The sequence below is a fragment of the Salvelinus alpinus genome, chromosome 10 (assembly GCF_045679555.1).
Source record: "Salvelinus alpinus chromosome 10, SLU_Salpinus.1, whole genome shotgun sequence".
Taxonomy (NCBI): Eukaryota; Metazoa; Chordata; class Actinopteri; order Salmoniformes; family Salmonidae; genus Salvelinus; species Salvelinus alpinus.
The window spans coordinates 23,330,960-23,349,440 of record NC_092095.1 but is presented as its reverse complement, the minus strand read 5'-3'; the positions used below and the strand labels follow the sequence as shown (position 1 = coordinate 23,349,440).

Sequence of the window (18,481 nt, the reverse complement as noted above, 5' to 3'; positions counted from 1 at the left end):
TTCCAGGACACAACAGGCTACCAATTGCAATGTTGATGTGATATTTGTGTGATGATTTAGTGTTTCTTCTCGACCACCCTTTTCTATAGTGTATTTGACCGAGTTGGAATACAAATGCTGCTGGAAGCAGTCCTGCAGTTGTCATGGTCTGAGACCTGTCATCTGTGGGTCTGTACAGGGCCGGTTCCAGGCATACGCGACATACGCTCAGTCGGGGTCTCAATTTACTATTGAGAGTAAGAATAGTAGAATACACCAGGTGCAATTTTGACATTTGGTTGTGTGTCAGCAGTTTTTCCTCTTATGTCAGTCACTGACAGTCACTCAATTAGCCATGTCAGCAACAACAACAAAAATCCGTAATCATGACCGAAAACTGGCCAGGCACACAGGGAATGTGCCCAGGGGTCATGACCTCCAGGGCACCCCACTGGTTTTGTTATTCTCACCTTGATGTGACCGACTGCCTCGATTCAGTCTCCAGTAGACAAGACATCTTCTTTGTCTACACCCATTCAGCATCGTTTACACCCTCTTAAACCTTAATCCCATCCATCTCTTTAAGGATTCACATGTGAGGCCAAGTGGTAAACACGCTGACGTTATATCAAATAAAATCGACGTTTATTTGTCACATGTACAGGATACAGAAGTTGTAAACGGTACAGTGAAAGTACTTGCATAGTAGCAATATCAAAAACAGAAAGTGTCCAGATAAAAATATTTTAGAGTTTTTTATCTTTATTAACTGACGCTTACCCGGCAGACTTTGATGGGTCATGTGAAGGAAATGCTATAACCACCCGTCGCGCACATCTAGCTAAGTGGATGGGTCACTATTGTTTAGACATGTACACGTTCATGAAATACAATTGATGACCGTAATCACCCCCAGACACACCCGCTAAATTCATGGGTCATGTAATAATCCGGCCAAAGTGGAGTCTTTTGTTTAGACATGTAGCTAGCTAAGTAGCTAGCTAGCTACACAATGAACCGGCATAACCCTAACTCATACTACTACCAATACAAACATTGTCATAGCTGTTAGCTAAAGCTAACAAACTAGGTTCAACGTTAACTAACTAATGTTAGGCTATAACTAACAATGCAAATGGATTTCTGATTAGAATAATATTACTACACAGATCATACATGTAACATTGGCTAGCGAGCCAGCAAGCTAACGTTTGCTAGCCAACTAACAGTATGCATTAACTTGCAATAAAAATGACTTTCTGACAAAATTAGAAACTTATATCTGGAAAATGGCAGACCAATCCAAACTCATCTCCCGGCATGTCCAGCCCATACATTATCTCAGCCAATCATGGCTAGTGGGAAGGTTCCTGACTTTTTCCATGGCCAAACCAACTAGGCTCGTAATTAAACAATTGTATTTGTATTTATCGATGGAATACACGTTTGTTATTAAGGCACATCATAAAAAATACATGTTTACGTTCAAATGCTGCTCCTGTGAAGTAGCGACGTGCGACATACACTACCGTTAAAAAGTTCAGGGTCACTTAGAAATGTCCTTGTTTTTGAAAGAAAAGCAAATTTTATGTCCATTAAAATAACATCAAATTAATCAGAAATACAGTGTAGACATTGTTAATGTAGTAAATGACTAGTGTAGCTGGAAACGGCAGATTTTTTGTGGAATATCTACATAGGCGTACAGAGGCCCATTATCAGCAACTATCACTCCTGTGTTCCAATGGCACGTTGTGTTAGCTAATCCAAGTTTATCATTTTAAAAGGCTAATTGATCATTAGATAACCCTTTTGCAATTACGTTAGCAAAGCTGAAAACTGTTGTTCTGATTACAGAAGCAATAAAATTGGCCTTCTTTAGACTAGTTGAGTATCTGGAGCATCAGCATTTGTGGGTTCGATTATAGGCTGGAAATGGCCAGAAACAAAGCACTTTCTTCTGAAACTCGTCGGTCTATTCTTGTTCTAATAAATGAAGGATATTCCATGCGAGAAATTGCCAAGAAACTGAAGGTGCAAAACCGTCTCTAACCAGAATAGAAAGAGGAGTGGGAGGCCCCGGTGCACAACTGAGCAAAAGACCTCTGTCTGGCCACTCTACCATAAAGGCCTGATTGGTAGAGTGCTGCAGAGATGGTTGTCCTTCTGGAAGGTTCTCCCATCTCCTCAGAGGAACTCATGGTCACCACCCTGACCAATGCCCTTCTCCCTCGATTGCTCAGTTTGGCCGGCGTCCAGCTCTAGGAAGAGTCTTGGTGGTTCCAAACTTCTTCCATTCAAGAATGATGGAGGCCATTGTGTTTTTGGTGACCTTCAATGTTGCAGACATTTTTTGGTACCCTTCCTCAGATGTGTACCTTGACACCATCCTGTCTCAGAGCTCTATGGACAATTCCTTCAACCTTATGGCTTGGTTTTTGCTCTGACATGCACTGTCACCTTTCCAAATCATGTCCAATCAACTGAATTTACCACAGGTTGACTCCAATAAAGTTGTAGAAACATCTCAAGAATGATCAATGGAAACAGGATGCACCTGAGCTCAATTTCGAATCTCATAGCAAAGAGTAAAAATACTTATGTAAATAAGGTATATATATTTATTTTTTACATTTGCAAAAAAAAAAAAAAAAATGTTTTTGGTTTGTCATTATAGAGTATTGTGTGTATATTGATGAGGATTTTATTTATTTAATACATTTTAGAATAAGGTAGTAACGTAACCAAATGTGGAAAATTCAATGGGTCTGAATACTTTTTGAATGCACTGTAGTTCTTGTGAGTGTATATGTCAAATGTCCTATTATGGCTATGTACAGTATTTCTCTCTCTCTCTCTCCAGATTAATCTCTCCAGGAAACTGCTATAATCCCATCAAATCTGACCCCCAGAAGATACTGCAGGAATCCCCCAGCACACTGAGGCACTACCAGCGACACGGAGAAGACCCCCCTCTCAGGTTTGATACAACACAGTCCCCTCTGTCCCTCCCAGATCCACCGCCTCTATCTGAAAGGAAAAACACAAATAATGGTGATGAGGGGGATAGGAGCCCTCTTGTTTCCAGCCAGCAGCCACCTAAACCTTTGATTGTTAAAATCTCGCGATAGAGAGGACACGTTCCCTTTTTTTGCCACGTTTTTGTTATCAAATAGCCTGACAATTTACACTAAATTATTCCGCTGCACTGTAGTTCGCTACGTAGAAGAAATGTACATCCGTGGGCGTGGCGTAGCGTTTCTCTGGAGCAAGGAGTCGTGTCGCCAGGCAATGTATCAAAACCTTCAAGGCGGATTCTCTAGGCGCTCCCAACGATAGCGGTCCACGCTGTACAATTACAGCAAAAAGTCATCCGGTTGAAAACTCCGCCCATGACCTCGTTCCCTGTCGAATTTGAGATCACTCATTAGTACATTTTAGCTTGTCAGTATCCAGGAGGACGTTACTTGTGTTATGATAGTCAGCAGTAGGAGCTTCCACTAATAAGGAGGTATCAGCATTTTATTTAGCGAACAAGAAGGCGTACAGGCTAAGTATTTGAACATTTCTAACCCTTTGAACTGTAAGCATCCGTGCATTTACGATGGCTCCAAGGAAGAATTCCAGAAACCAATCCAAAAAAGGTCGGTACCCTTTCCTAATCCCTATGCTAACTAGTTAACAGCATATCTAGTCAACTATATTATAGGCTAATATACAAGTATAGCTAGTTTAACAACCTGGTCTCAGAGTATTTCAGGTTGCAACCAGTTCAATATGTATTTGCCAGTTATGCAACTGCACGAGCAGGAGGCAAAGACTTTGATAATGTTCTTGCCTTCGGTGGTTGGTCAAATTGTGATGAATAATGTTGACGTGTATGGCAATACGGGGGAATTTCTCTCATAGTTATAAAATTATTTCCTTCAGTGGACACCATGTAATTCGCCCAGACCATCCCTGGACACGCATATCTGGTAAAAAGCCTGTCTACTCCTCATAAAATATCGTTGGAGAGTGTCATTGTAAGCACTGAGTCTAAACAAGTGGAAAGTGCCCTGTGTTGTGAGTGGTTGATAACAGTTACAGTTGCACGGACTTGCTTGGTTTATCTGAAGTATCATAAAAGTAAGCATGTACTGTGATTGTAATATCTGATTGAAAGGCATAGCCTGCTAATGCTTGGCCCTGTTTGTCGTGCTGTGAACTCAATGGGTTGTTTGTGCTGGTATTGCAAAAGAGACACTGAGTCTACACTAGAGTGACAGCGGTTGGTGCCAGTGGTTGTAGCCAAGGCAACATCAACCACCTCTAGACATATTTTGAAGGCTTGTGCATGTTTGACAGTTCCTCATTTTCATGGTTGCTTGTAGCCCAAACCAAAGAAACCTTTGGCTGCCTTTTATGTACCTACTACCATGATGCACTCACCTATTATAGAGGATATTATGTTAAACACAAACTAAGATTAACGGATAGCCTTACATGTCAGGTGTTGTCATAATGGGCTGTAATAAATAGTGGTGGGGAGTCGGAGTCGACTCCAGAAATTCAAAGAGTCATTAATAGGCTCCTGACGTAAGATATTGAATATTTTTGTTAGTGGAGATTTTCAGACGGCTCAATGCATTGCTAATCAATCACCCAGTTCATCAGTGTGCATGCACACACTGACATTGCAGCTGTAGCTAATGTTAGATAATTTGGGTCATTTTTGTCCAATTGGATTCGAGAGAGAGAGTCGATTCCAATGACACTGATAGCAGGAGTCGGAGTTGACTCCAAAAATACTAGAGTTGTCCACCACCATTTAAAATGTAATGATGCCTGTGATGGCTTCTGTATCATGGTAACTAGCATATTGCGTGCCCGATTGTTGGAAGCATACGAGAGAGTGCCATGTACAGTACAGTGTCCTCCCTTAATGTATGGGATCAAACATGTTAGACTAGGTTACATTGTTGGATGTTTGTAATGCATTTTTCCACCCATCTAGTGAGAAAATTGTAGTATCTCCGTTAGCTGATGCCAAGGGTCCAAACAGGATTAAAACAATTACATTACAACAAACGGTAACAGCCTACATCATTAAACAATACATGATACAATACATTATTACTCTATTATTACAGTAATGTAGTGCACAGTAAAAGGGGTGTGTCTGCCTGTTCATGAGCTGCTTTTTTTTACAGCAAGCTCTAAATACTGTTGTGCAGTGGTTCAAATCAAATCAAATGTTATTTGTCACAGACACATGGTTAGCAGATGTTTATGCGAGTGTAGCAAAATTATTGTGCTTCTAGTTCCGACAATGCAGTAATAACCAACGAGTAATCTAACCTAACAATTCCACAACAACTATCTTATACACACAAGTGTAAAGGGATGAAGAATATGTACATAAAAATATATGAATGAGTGATGGTACAGAACGGCATAGGCAAGATGCAGTAGATGGTATAGAGTACAGTATATACATATGAGATGAGTAATGTAGGGTATGTAAACATAAAAGTTTCATTGTTTAAAGTGGCTAGTGATACATGTATTACATAAAGATGGCAAGATGCAGTAGATGGTATAGAGTACAGTATATACATATGAGATGAGTAATGTAGGGTATGTAAACATTATATTAAGTGGCATTGATTAAAGTGGCTAGTGATACATTTTTACATGAATTTTTCCATTGTTAAAGTGGCTGGAGTTGAGTCAGTATGTTGGCAGCAGCCACTCAATGTTAGTGATGGCTGTTTAACAGTCTGATGGCCTTGAGATAGAAGCTGTTTTTCAGTCTCTCGGTCCCTGCTTTGATGCACCTGTACTGACCTCGCCTTCTGGATGTTAGCGGGGTGAACAGGCAGTGGCTCGGGTGGTTGTTGTCCTTGATGATCTTTATGGCTTTCCTGTGACATCGGGTGGTGTAGGTGTCCTGGAGGGCAGGTAGTTTGCCCCCGGTGATGCGTTGTGCAGACCTCACTACCCTCTGGAGAGCCTTACGGTTGTGGGCGGAGCAGTTGCCGTACCAGGCGGTGATACAGCCCGACAGGATGCTCTCGATTGTGCATCTGTAAAAGTTTGTGAGTGCTTTTGGTGACAAGCCAAATTTCTTCAGCCTCCTGAGGTTGAAGAGGCGCTGCTACGCCTTCTTCACCACGCTGTCTGTGTGGGTGGAACCATTCAGTTTGTCTGTGATGTGTTGGCCGAGGAACATAAAACGTACTACTTACTACCCTCTCTAGTACTGTCCCGGTTCCCAAACTTTATATAGTCCAGCTGCGTACCCCCTCTAGCACTAGGGTCAACACACTCCCAAATGTTGTTTTTTGCCATCATTGTAAGCCTGCCACACACACACTATACATTTATTAAACATAAGAACGAGTGAGTTTTTGTCACAACCCGGTTCGTAGGAAGTGACAAAGAGCTCTTATAGGACCAGGGCACAAATAATAATATAAAAATAATCAATAATTTTGCTCTTTATTTAACCATTTTACATATAAAACCTTATTTGTCAATTGAAAAATCTGTGCCTGTATTTAGTTGTCATGCTAGTGAGGGCCGAGAATCCACTCTCATTTAGGTACGTGGTTGCAAAGGGCATTCGTGTCTTAACAGCACAATTTGCTAAAGCAGGATCATCTGAGCGCAGCCCAATCCAGAAATCTGTCTGTGGCTTCTGATTCAATTCAATTTTCACAGGACCACTTGTTGCATTTTCGATGAGGCTCTCTTGTTCAGATATTGGTAAGTGGACTGGAGGCAGGGCATGAAAGGGATAATGAATCCAGTTGTTTGTGTCATCCATTTCGGGAAAGTACCTGCATAATTGCGCACCCAACTCACTCAGGTGCTTCGCTATATCACATTTGACATTGTCCGTAAGCTTGAGTTAATTTGCACACAAAAAAACATACAATGATGAAAAGACCTGTGTGTTGTCCTTGTTAATGCAGACAGAGAAGAGCTCCAACTTCTTAATCATAGCCTGAATTTTGTCCCACACATTGAATATAGTTGCGGAGAGTCCCTGTAATCCTAGATTCAGATCATTCGGGCGAGAAAAAACATCACCCAAATAGGCCAGTCATGTGAGAAACTCGTCATCATGCAAGCAGTCAGACAAGTGAAAATAATGGTCAGTAAAGAGAACTTTAAGCTCATCTCTCAATTCAAAAAAACGTGTCAATACTTTGTCCCTTGATAACCAGCACACTTCTGTTTGTTGCACAAGTGTTACATGGTCGCTGCCCATATCATTGCATAGTGCAGAAAATACATGAGAGTTCACAGGCCTTGCTTTAACAAAGTTAACCGTTTTCACTTTCAAGCTGTCAGGCATTCCCTTGGCACCAAGAGCCTCTCGGTGGATGCTGCAGGAGCAACTGCTTACACGCGCGTTACCACTCCGCTATGTCTCCCTGTCATGGCTTTTGCGCCATCAGTACAGATACCAACATGAGCAGAAGCTACGTTTGGCTACATACGGACCGTTAGTGGAATTCCCGCGAGAGCGTAACGGTCAATGTGATTGTATGTTAATTATTTGACTAGGCTACCTGTATTTGACATTGTTATTTCACTGAACACTAGATGGTTTAATTTTATTTTTGGCAGTGAAACGAAGCTGCGAGAGGGGGGGGGGGGACTCACCCAAATGTATAGCCTTGTTGGAAAATATAAATGGACTGTTTGAAAATGTGAATAATTTTTATTTGGCGTACTCCCGACAACATTGGTACGCGTACCCCAGTTTGGGAATACCTGCTTAAGTGTAATGACATGTTCAAATTCAAGAGAAGTTCAAGTTCAACCTCTGCAGCAGATTCTCTCTAAAGATAGTTAAGCATGCAGACATTTCAAGAGGCAACTCTCATGTTGTTATGTTGTCTCTGTTTGGACAATTGCCAATTCTGCTCCACTGTCTTTGTGCGCACTTCGTTCTGCACAGTCCCCCCTCCGTCCTATTTGGCTATGGCAGAGTAGTGACACACACTCGCCATGCCCTCCCCATATTTGTTTGACAGCTCTAAAAATAGTTCCCCGGACCAGTTTGGCCTTATCAAGTTCCAGCTGACTTCTACAACTGATACAGGCAGGGGGGATTTGTCAGAAACTAGAAAAAATCGAGGAGTTCTCTCATCGTGGATCCCACTTCATCTGACCTGATGGAGGAAACTGTGATGGAGGAACCTATCTGTGAAGAAGCCATATTGGCTGAAGAAATCCCAGGTAGGATCAAGGGAATTTGTAAATGATAGTCTAATGGTTCTGCTTAACTGCTTCATTCAGAAATTTGGAATGGCAACCGACAGTGGGAGGATTGAGTTGTCATTTTGGGTAACGGAGCAGTGTGTGATAGTGTCGGCAGTAACGTAGGGCTTATACAAAAGGTAGTAGACAGAGTAACCTTGGCCAGCAACCTATTCTAAATGGGTAGCTATTTAAAAGCTTAAACTACTTGTAAAAGTCCTAAAGGTTAAAAGGACTAAAGAATATAGAACATGGTGACTTGTCAAAGCATGGGTACTGTTGCAAACGTAGGCTAGGTTGTTGTTTGTGACTTAGGCTAGTGTATGTTTGTATATTGCTTGTAACTATAGAGTGTTACCTCGTATACAGCAATGCTTTAGAACTTTTACAGTTACAGTAGGGTAGCTGTGTGTTTGTTCCAAACCTGTATCTCTGGAGGCTTTAGTAGTTGAATAACCACCTGTTCACACTCTCTCGATCTTCCTCGCTCCAGCTCTCCCTACCCCCCTGCCGGTTATGTTGTCACCATCACTCTCTCTATTCCTGGTTTTATCTTATCAATTTACAGAATGAATACTGTCCATATTTATGTTGTGGAAACAAATCACTGTTTCCATGTCCCAACTACTCCTTACATTTAAATTATTATTTTAGTCATTTAGCAGACTCTTATCCAGAGCGACTTACAGGAGCAATTAAGGTTAAGTGCCTTGCTCAAGTGCACATTGTGATTGTAAGCCCAGCTGGTTCTTGTGAGCCATTGCAACGCCTCTCGTTGGTTTCACCTTATCCTACAGAGCTTGTGCTTGTGTACAGTCTGTCTTCCATATGAGCAATTTTTGTGAAAGCTGTCTAAAACTAATTTTAGATATCGTTAACCTAATTGATTTCTCCAGTTTGAGATGGGCCTATTTTGGTGTGTGAATATCACACTCCCAGAAATGGCAATAGAAAGTAGTGCATGATTCGATTGAATACTTATCTAGATACATGGCCTCCGATACGATACAGGAAAGATATGTTTTAATTTGAAACGATTCGGTGCTATTCGGTTTGATTAGAGAACGAATTGATTCGGTTCGACGCGATATGATGCACGAACTAACATTTGTTGCATAAACACACATTTTCCATTCAAAATGAATCTGCTACTGATGGAGCTCATGAGCTGGGCCTCTCTGAGCTAGATCTGTCTGAGCTGTTGTGTGTGTCTATGGTGTATACTATGTAGGTACCTGATCTGAGCCATAAAGGAGACTAGGCATCTACCACCCCACTACCACTATCAGAGGGGGGGGTATCAATATTGATTGCTTTCAGATTAGCTATGACAGGCATTAAATATATAGCACCATTTTTGATTTCACCCCATCTCAAAATTGAATTGTTTTGACCATTGGGAAGTTTTTAGTGAGCTTATTTTCTCCTCCCGCTCCCGCTTTGATTCCTCGTTAGGAAATGATCAACTTTATCCGGTATATTTAAAAAATAACATATACACTGATTGTTTAAAGCAAAACTACCAAATCTATTGCTCATGGTGAACCTGAACAATCCAAATAAAATCTGTTGTAAGTCCCGATCAGCAGGTATAGCCAGATGAGAGTTGTCCCCGGTAGCTTACTTTTATTACGGTAAACCTGAATTTTCAACAGCGAATAGATAACAATAACCTGGCAAATTTACATAGGTTGTCACTTAACTAATAAAGCCTAATATTGTGCAAACCATTTTATAATTTTAATGCTGAAGGTGCCAGGCAGATGTGCAAGATAAGGAACAGGCTGGCTACCTAGCGTTGGTCAGTGCGCGAAGCTGGGCACGGTGCGCAGTTTGACTAGGCTACTGATATTCCTTAGGGTTGTTTGGCATGGTCCCGTGTGGCTCAATTGGTAGAGCATGGCACTTTCAATGCCAGGGTTGTGGGTTCAATTCCCACTGGGGACTAGTAGAAATGAATATGCAGTGGTGTAAAAATACTTTAAAGATCTATTTTTTTGGGGGTATCTGTACTTTACTGTTTAAAATTTGACAACTTTTACTTCACTACATTCCTAAAGAAAATGGTGTACATGGTCCATACATTTTCTGTGACACCCAAAAATACTTGTTACATTTTGACAGGAAAATGGTCCAATTCTCACACTTATCAAGAGAACATCTCTGGTCATCCCTACTGCCTCTGATCTGGCGGACTCACTAAACACAAATTATGTCTGAGTGTTGGTGTTCACCTGGCTATCCGTAAATAAATAAATTGTGCCTTCTGGTTTGCTTAATATTACGAAATTGAAATTATTTATACTTTAACTTTTGATACTTAAGTACATTTTAGCAATTCCATTTACTTTTGATACTTAAGTAGTATACTTGATACTTAATAGAAAATGACTCAAGTGAAAGTCACCCAGTAAAATACTACTTAAGGTATCTTTACTTCTACTCAAGTATGACAATTGAGTACTTTTTCCACCACTATGAAAATGTATGCACTCACTACTGCAAGTCGCTCTAGATAAGAGCGTCTGCGAAATGCCTAAAATGTCAAATATAATGCAAAATTACTTGTAGATCAATGACTGTCCACACAGTTACATGCTTAGTTCCACACTGACGGAGAGGATGCATAAGTTGTCAGATAAGATTAGGTATTTTCGGAAGGTAGAAAGAAAGTAATATGAGCAAAATCAAATGGCGAATCGTAACATTTGAATCAACTTTCTGTCCGATGCGTGCTACGTTTGGATCGGTTTAGGGTCTGTGGACCGATGCAGTCATATCTTACATCTCTGTTTCATACACTTTTTCATTGAAGAACCCAAGAGAGAAATCTATAACCTTTCGAGGATCCAGCATGACCTTTAGGCAATCAACCAGTTATTTTATAGTGGAGAGTATGACATTTCTTTCTTTACACATCCAGAACAAGAGCCTATGATGTCGAGTTATACCATCAGACATCACCTCTCTGCGAGCCTATGGAGTTTCCTCGTGTGAATAGCCTATGTCACTAGGAAGTATGCCAACTTGAGACTACCCCTCTACTATTAGAGGTGGAATACCCCTCCTAGGTCTCACTTTAAACATGTCTAGGTAATGGGGGGGGGGGGGGTCCAGACCAGGGAGAACCAGATCTGTCTTGGTGTTTCATACACCTTGTTCCTCATATAGTTAGTTAACCAATATCACGTTTCATACTGGGACGGCTTCCATTTCAAAGGCACAACAACAACTTTTGGGCCTACCTGTCATAATAAAGCTTGTCTTGCCTGGTGCTACTATGGGCAACCTTGAGTTGAGCCTGTCGGACTAGTCATGGGCTGGGGCCTTTAAGTCTTCTGCCTGCCTCTGTCATTCAGTCATTTGATCCAGGCAGGGTTATTTTCTAACCGCACTTCAGCATCCCCCTCACTCGTCCTCTATTCAGATCTGCTCACACACTAACTCACAGCCTCTGTGGAAGGCCACTGGGCTAAGAATGGCTCCTGTTTCTTTCAGTCCTGTCAATCACAATGACTGAAAGTCCAGTCAAAATTATATTTACATTTTAGACATTTAGCAGATGCCCTTATCCAGAGTGACTTACACTAGTGCATTCACCTTAAGGCGAGAAAACAACATAACACAGTCGTAGCAAGTACATCTTCCAAAATGACTGCAATCTGTCCAGTACCCTGTGCCCCAGTCAGAATAATTGACATATGCTCATTGTGTTCTTTCTTTTCCAGAGGTGAAGCCCACAGCAGTGGTGAATAAGAATGGTGTGAAAGCGGAGGCTGCTACTGCTAGTGGGGGTGTTGCTAGTGGGGGTGGAGGTGCTGCTAGTGGTTTTAGCGGCACTAAGATTTTCACCTGGTTCATGGTTCTGGCTTTGTTGGGGGTGTGGAGCTCCGTGGCCGTGGTGTGGTTAGACCTGGTGGACTACGACAACGTCATTGGTGAGTCACCTGACCTCCCCTCATTCCTACGATAAACAGTAATGCTTTATTTTACAGCCCGGTTTAAGCTGGAACCTGGTATTTACATGTTACTAAGAATACACTATGCTGTAACAATACTTATCTCATAGAATTCAACACAATTGGTAACTACCTGGTTCCAAATGGGAGTGACGCTTATGTCAATGAATCCCAAAGAAACCACAGTGTAATTCCAATGCTATTATTATTTTATTAGGTTACTGTTTTAACAAATAACTACAGTATCGGCAGGCTGTAACCTTTATCTGATACAACTATTGCCTTGTTTTATCTCTCAAGATAAGAATGCACAACGTTACTAAATGTTTGTATTGATATATATTGTGTAGAGCAGGTAATGGTTTTCTATCATGAATAGGGCATTGGGTGTTAGTATGCTACAGTACATGTTTAGCCTAAATTGAGTATAGCCCCCTACTCCAGTATTTCCCAACTCCAGTTCACCAGTACCCCCAACAGCACATGTTTCTGTTGTAGCCCTGGACACACTCACCTGATTCAACTTGTCAACTAATCATCAAGCCCTGGGTGAGTTGAATCAGGTGAGTTTGTCTGGGGTTACAACAGAAACGTGTGCAGTTGGGGGGACTGGAGTTGGTAAACACTGGTCTAGACGATGTTCTGTCCTCATAGCTTACTGTAGACACATAGGAACAGCACTTCATGCCTTCTCTGACTCATACAGAAACCAAAATGTTGCATGTGGTTTAGACAGGAACACATACCAGACAGGAAGCCATGACATACTGCTTAAACTTTTCAATAAGATAATTAAGGGGAAAGATGAATTAGTACTGATATTAGTAAGAGGTTTTGTAAAAAATTATAATTTAGTAACCAATTTAATGTGTAGCGTGAAATAGGCACAATACTGACACTGTTTAATTCACTTTTGATCTGGATGGTACCCCTAAAAACAAAATGTGCCTGTGTGTCTTAATCTTGCATGCAGCGAGAGCAAAGGAATTCCCTTTTAACTTTTCAGAGGTTTTACAAGGTATTTATGGTCTTTGCTTGCATGCATCACCAAACAACTCAAACCCATCTGTCATACTTCACAAAAATATATTCAATTCTATCTGTTATTAGTTCTGAATAGTTGACATTATAATATGCCTCAAAGTAATGATTTAACAATATGCAGTAACAACGTATTTGTCTTGGCTTGCCTATGTTGCGTGCACCATACTGTAAATCCACCTTTGACTCCTACTGAAAGTTCTTCATTCTCATATCTCAGAATTCTTTGAATTGAAAGTATAGCTCCATTTCATCAAGGCCTTGCGACAGACTAGCGTCCTATCCAGGGGGCGTACTTGTACATCATGCTGCCTCACGCTACATAAACATGAGCCTATGGGTCACTTCAGCTCAGACAAGGCTTACTTACTTAGGCTTATTTATAGCTTCATTTTCTTATCCCCTCACCTCCCAACCTTTTGACCAGAAAATTCACTTAATTTCCCAAACAGTTTTAGTTTTACTGTGATTGTGAACTCCCTGATTATTTAAAGGATCAGTTCTCCGTACTGAATAAATGTGTGTGGTCAGTGTGACCTCACTCGGGCCGTGTGTGTAACTACAGGAAGTCAGTCTGTGGTACAGCTATGTCTGCAGAGTGCAGTCAGAGTCGAGTGGCTGCTGCTTTGTCTACTGTGCAGTTCAGCAGAATCAGCTTGACCACAACTCCCCCCCCCCCCCCCATGTCCCCCTCAGAAATGTAAGAAGAATTCAGAGCTGAGATGCAGGCTGTAAATATGATACGGAGCACCATAGTATGACTTCATTGGCATGTAGTGATGTATCACTAAAACCCAGAGGATCACATTAAAGAAAGCAAATTATCTGTTATTAACTGTTTCTAATTACAGAGGAAGTTAATGTCACGCAATGATTTTCATGGATAGCCCAAGAATAGGCATATTTGTGGAAAGGACTGTACTCTGAATGTTTTTTATGGCATGACCCTATCTATGACTTTTTCGCAGGTAAACTTTCAGCGTATGACGCAGATGGCGATGGTGACTTCGATGTGGAGGACGCCAAAGTACTACTCGGCAAGTGCTTTTTTAATAATGACCTTTTTGTGACCTCTACAGTAAATGTTACTTGTGCATGACTGACTTGGTTTCTTTAGTTTGAGTACCAGTGCAATCAACTAAACAGCTTACTTAGATGGGAAAAACTCAAGTGTGTGACTTTAAAACCAGACATTTTTGTTGATGCTGTGAATGAATCTTCACATCAAAAAATAGTTCCATGAAAATACTCCTGGACACAGTTGTTCAGAAGTAAATCTTTTGTTTAGTGTGCTGCTCAAAAGAGCTTGAAGTCCTCTGGCAGCCTCTTCACAGCGTTATTTAACTCCTACAACAGCTGCAACAACACTACATTTCTGTTGAGATATAGCTGAAAATCAACGTAACCATATTGCTTATGATTGTAATATTGGCCACCAGCCGCATGTACAGTGCCTTCGGAAAGTATTCAGACCCCTTGACTTTTTCTACATTTTGTTAGGTTACAGCCTTATTAATACATTTATTAGATTGATGGGGGGGAACAATCTACATACAATACCCCATAATGACAAAGCAAAAACAGTTTTTTTAGATTTATTTTTATATATGGGAAAAAATATGAAATCACATTTTACATAAGTATTCAGACCCTTTACTCAGTACTTGGTTGAAGCACCTTTGGCAGCGATTACAGCCTTGAGTCTTTTTGGGTATAACGCTACAAGCTTGGCACACCTGTATTTGGGGAGTTTCTCCCTTTCTTCTCTGCAGATCCTCTCAAGCTCTGTCAGGTTGGATGGCGAGTGTTGCTGCAAAGCTATTTTCAGGTCTCTCCAGAGATGTTTGATCTGGTTCAAGTCTGAGCTCTGGCTGGGCCACTCAAGGACATTGAGGCTTGTCCTGAAGCCACTCCTGCGTTGTCTTGGCTGTGTGCTTAGGGTTGGGGTCCTGTTGGAAGGTGAACCTTTGACCCAGTCTGAGGTCCTGAGTGCTCTGGAGCACATTTTCATCAAGGATCTCTCTGTACTTTGCTCCGTCGATCTTTGCCTCGATCCTGACTAGTCTCCCAGTCCCTGCCGCTGAAAAACATCCCCACAGCATGATGCTGCCACCACCATGCTTCACCGTAGGGATGGTGCCAGGTTTCCTCCAGACGTGACGCTTGGCATTCAGGCCAAAGAGTTCAATCTTGGTTTCATCATTCCAGATAATTTTGTTTCTCATGGTCTGAGAGTCTTTAGGTGTGTTTTGGCAAACTCCAAGCGGGCTGTCATGTGCCTTTTACTGAGGAGTGGCTTCTGTCTGTTCACTCTACCATAAAGGCATGATTGGTGGAGTGCTGCAGAGATGGTTGTCCTTCTGGAAGGTTCTCCCATCTCCACAGAGGAACTCCAGAGCTCTGTCAGAGTAACCATTGGTTTCTTGGTCACCTCCCTGAACAAGACCCTTCTCCTCCGATTGCTCAGTTTGGCTGGATAGCCAACTCTAGGAAGAGTCTTGGTGGTTCCAAACTTCTTCCATTTAGGAATGATGGAGGCCACTGTGTTCTTGGGGACCTTCAATGCTGCAGAAATGTTTTGGTACCCTTCTCCAGATCTGCGCCTCGTTACAATCCTGTCTCTGAGCTCTACGGACAATTCCTTCGACCTCATGGCTTGGCTTTTGCTCTGACATGCGCTCTCTTTTGCTCTGACACCTTATATAGCAGGTGTGTGCCTTTTACAAATCATGTAAAATCAATTGAATTTACCTCAGGTGGACTCCAATCAAGTTGTAGAATCATCTCAAGGATGACCAATGGAAAACAGGATGCACCTGAGCTCAATTTCAAGTCTCATAGCCAAGGGTCTGAATACTTATGTAAATAAGGTATTTCAGTTTTTTATATTTTTTATAAATGTAGCAAAAAAATTGTGTGTAGATTGCTGAGGATTTATTTTAATTTTATACATTTTAGAATAAGGCTGTAACGTAACAAAGTGTGGAAAAAGTCAAGGGGTCTGAATAATTTCTGAAGGCACTGTATCTACAATACTGGCTCATCACTGACACTTTCCAGTTCACATAATGCCTAGCCTAATAGCTCTTGTCCTGTGTGGCCTAATAAAGGGACTAATAAAGACTTAACCAATCAAAGACAAGGACTAATGACTGTCCCTGACTGACTAAAAACACTGAGCAGGATTGGTTGCAGTACTTCTGCCATAGCTGACAGCGACATTTCAAAATTCTACACTTTCAGACGGCTACACTCTCAACTTTTAAAGGGGGTATTTTCTTGTCGCTTATACGCCTCTCTCTTTCCTGCATTACCATCCACTCTCTTCATTTCTCTTCCCTTCCCTCTCTCCATCCTCTATCCTCTCTCTCCTCTTCTCTTCCCCCTTGTTTTCCTCCTCTCTCTCGTCAGGCTTGACCAAAGAGGGCGGTGAAATTACTAATGAAAACGCAGATTCCCTAGAGGAGATCTTCGGTATTTTAGCCGAGGAGGGCTCAGATTGGTTTCACGGCTTCTTCACGTTTCTCTATGACGTGATCACTCCTCCCGTAGAGAAGGTGGAGGATCCAGAGAGTGAGACAGCAGAGGAGGAGGGTGATGCTGGTACGTCCCAGAACGGTGCTGGGGTTCAGGGCGTTATATTAGACCTACAGGATCAGTAGTCAAAAGCTCCTGAGCGTTCCACTCCTAGCTTCCCATCCATGAGGAGCAGAACGAGACTAGTCTACTGGGTGAGGTCTAAGGTCACCCAAAGGTCACCTCACCCCTCAACTCTAACTGGAGGAAATTGAAAATTGCGCTGGTCGTGTCAAAGGAAGGACAGTGTCTCTGTGAAAAGAATGTCTGAAAAGAGGATATTATGTTTTTGTCCTCCTCGACTTTGGACTTGCTGCTATGGTGCTTGCCATTGGGAATATTGGCCTGGACTTTTATGCTTTGCACTTTTTCTAAGCTTTTGCACTACTCATCGTTGTTGTGATGCACATATTCTTTGTTCTGGCTGAATTAATCATTTATGTGCTATTTAAATCTTTTAATTTTGTAATTTAAACTGAATTTGTCATTTCTGCTTTTAGACCATTGGTAAAAAAAGTTTTTAAAAAAGGGATTTGAATGTAATCAGTTAATCTATACTCTTAAAAGCCTTACAGTAATTCCCTTTAATCAGAAATGTCAATTTAGTATTTTATCTTTAGAACCAACCACTGACCATCCACATAACACTGTTCAGGCTTCTGATAACGTTGTATTTCACAGTTTATGTGTCTCACAAAAAAGTATGATGTCATGTATCCTTTTTAGCAGTGCAACATTGGATACTGCAGTACATGCCGTTTTCTATCCTCAAAAGCTTATGTCAGCAATGTTCACCTTTGTTGGATTAGCTTGCTGGGCTACTTGTAGTGATGTGATCTTCATTCAAAACATGCTGTATCTATTTGCACTGTCTATTCTAAGACTATGTCTAGCAGTCGCCTCGCTTTTCCCAGCAGTAGTATGTTCATTCAGTTTAGCAAGGATGACTACTTTGTCTAAATTCCTTTGACTCAATGGTATTAGGCCTACATCTGGAAAGGACTAACACTGAGTGTGTTGTTGGCGTGATGCTGGAATCTTGCACAAATGCATTGTGAATGACCAAATGACCACTGGATTTGCAACTCTGCACCGTTTTTGCATTTCTATTTGAAGGAAATGTGTGTTAAACTGTAACTGCTAATCAACCACCATGTTATTATTGGATTGAAGAGAAGTTTTCAAAGTTCACCCATCTCTTGCCAAACAGCCCCACAAAGCTCAGCCTGAACCCCAGAGTTTAGGAATGTCGTCCACATTGACTTTAAGCCATGTGTGCTAAGTATTTACGGAGGGGTTTAAGACTCTGTTTTCAGTTTCTTTATTTACCGAAGGTCACGATGACCAAGAGGGGGTGGGTGTATTTCTGTTCCAGACTGGAGGGACTATAGGCCAGAGTTTAGGCCATTTTTGGGGGGGGAAAACTATTTTAAGTAGGCATATTGCAATATGTAGTACTAGTCTATTAATATCTTGATGTAAAATATCTGAACACTGCATTTTGTTTATTATGTGGTGAGGTAAAGTTTTAGCATCCGTCTAATAAATATGACTCGCAGTGTTGATGGAACTATTTTATGTATAGTGTCTACTATCTACAAACATGGGCACTATCAAAGATTATGGTCATCGATGAAGTGTTATGCCTTTTGTACAGGAGTGGATCATGA

At 41.3% G+C, this 18,481-nt stretch overlaps 1 protein-coding gene and 1 non-coding gene across 23 annotated transcripts in view; both read left to right on the top strand.

Moving 5' to 3' along the window:
* The first annotated feature begins 3,103 nt into the window (after positions 1-3,103).
* Positions 3,104-18,481, top strand: part of unm_hu7910 (un-named hu7910) — a 53,010-nt gene continuing 37,632 nt past the window's right edge. For 2 of the 22 annotated variants that reach the window (XM_071328473.1, XM_071328472.1), the window contains exons 1-5: positions 8,024-8,214; positions 11,964-12,173; positions 13,168-13,212; positions 14,204-14,272; positions 16,647-16,838. In XM_071328473.1, coding sequence (XP_071184574.1) covers positions 8,151-8,214; positions 11,964-12,173; positions 13,168-13,212; positions 14,204-14,272; positions 16,647-16,838 — 580 coding nt within the window. In that variant the 5' untranslated portion in view covers positions 8,024-8,150. Of the gene's footprint in view, positions 3,624-3,909; positions 3,957-7,998; positions 8,215-11,963; positions 12,174-13,167; positions 13,213-14,203; positions 14,273-16,646; positions 16,839-18,481 lie in introns of those variants that run through there. The other 20 variants (XM_071328490.1, XM_071328492.1, XM_071328474.1 and 17 more) reach the window with 19 other exon arrangements.
* On the top strand, positions 10,109-10,182 carry trnae-uuc (transfer RNA glutamic acid (anticodon UUC)). The gene has a single exon. It is a non-coding gene; the product is annotated as a tRNA-Glu (tRNA).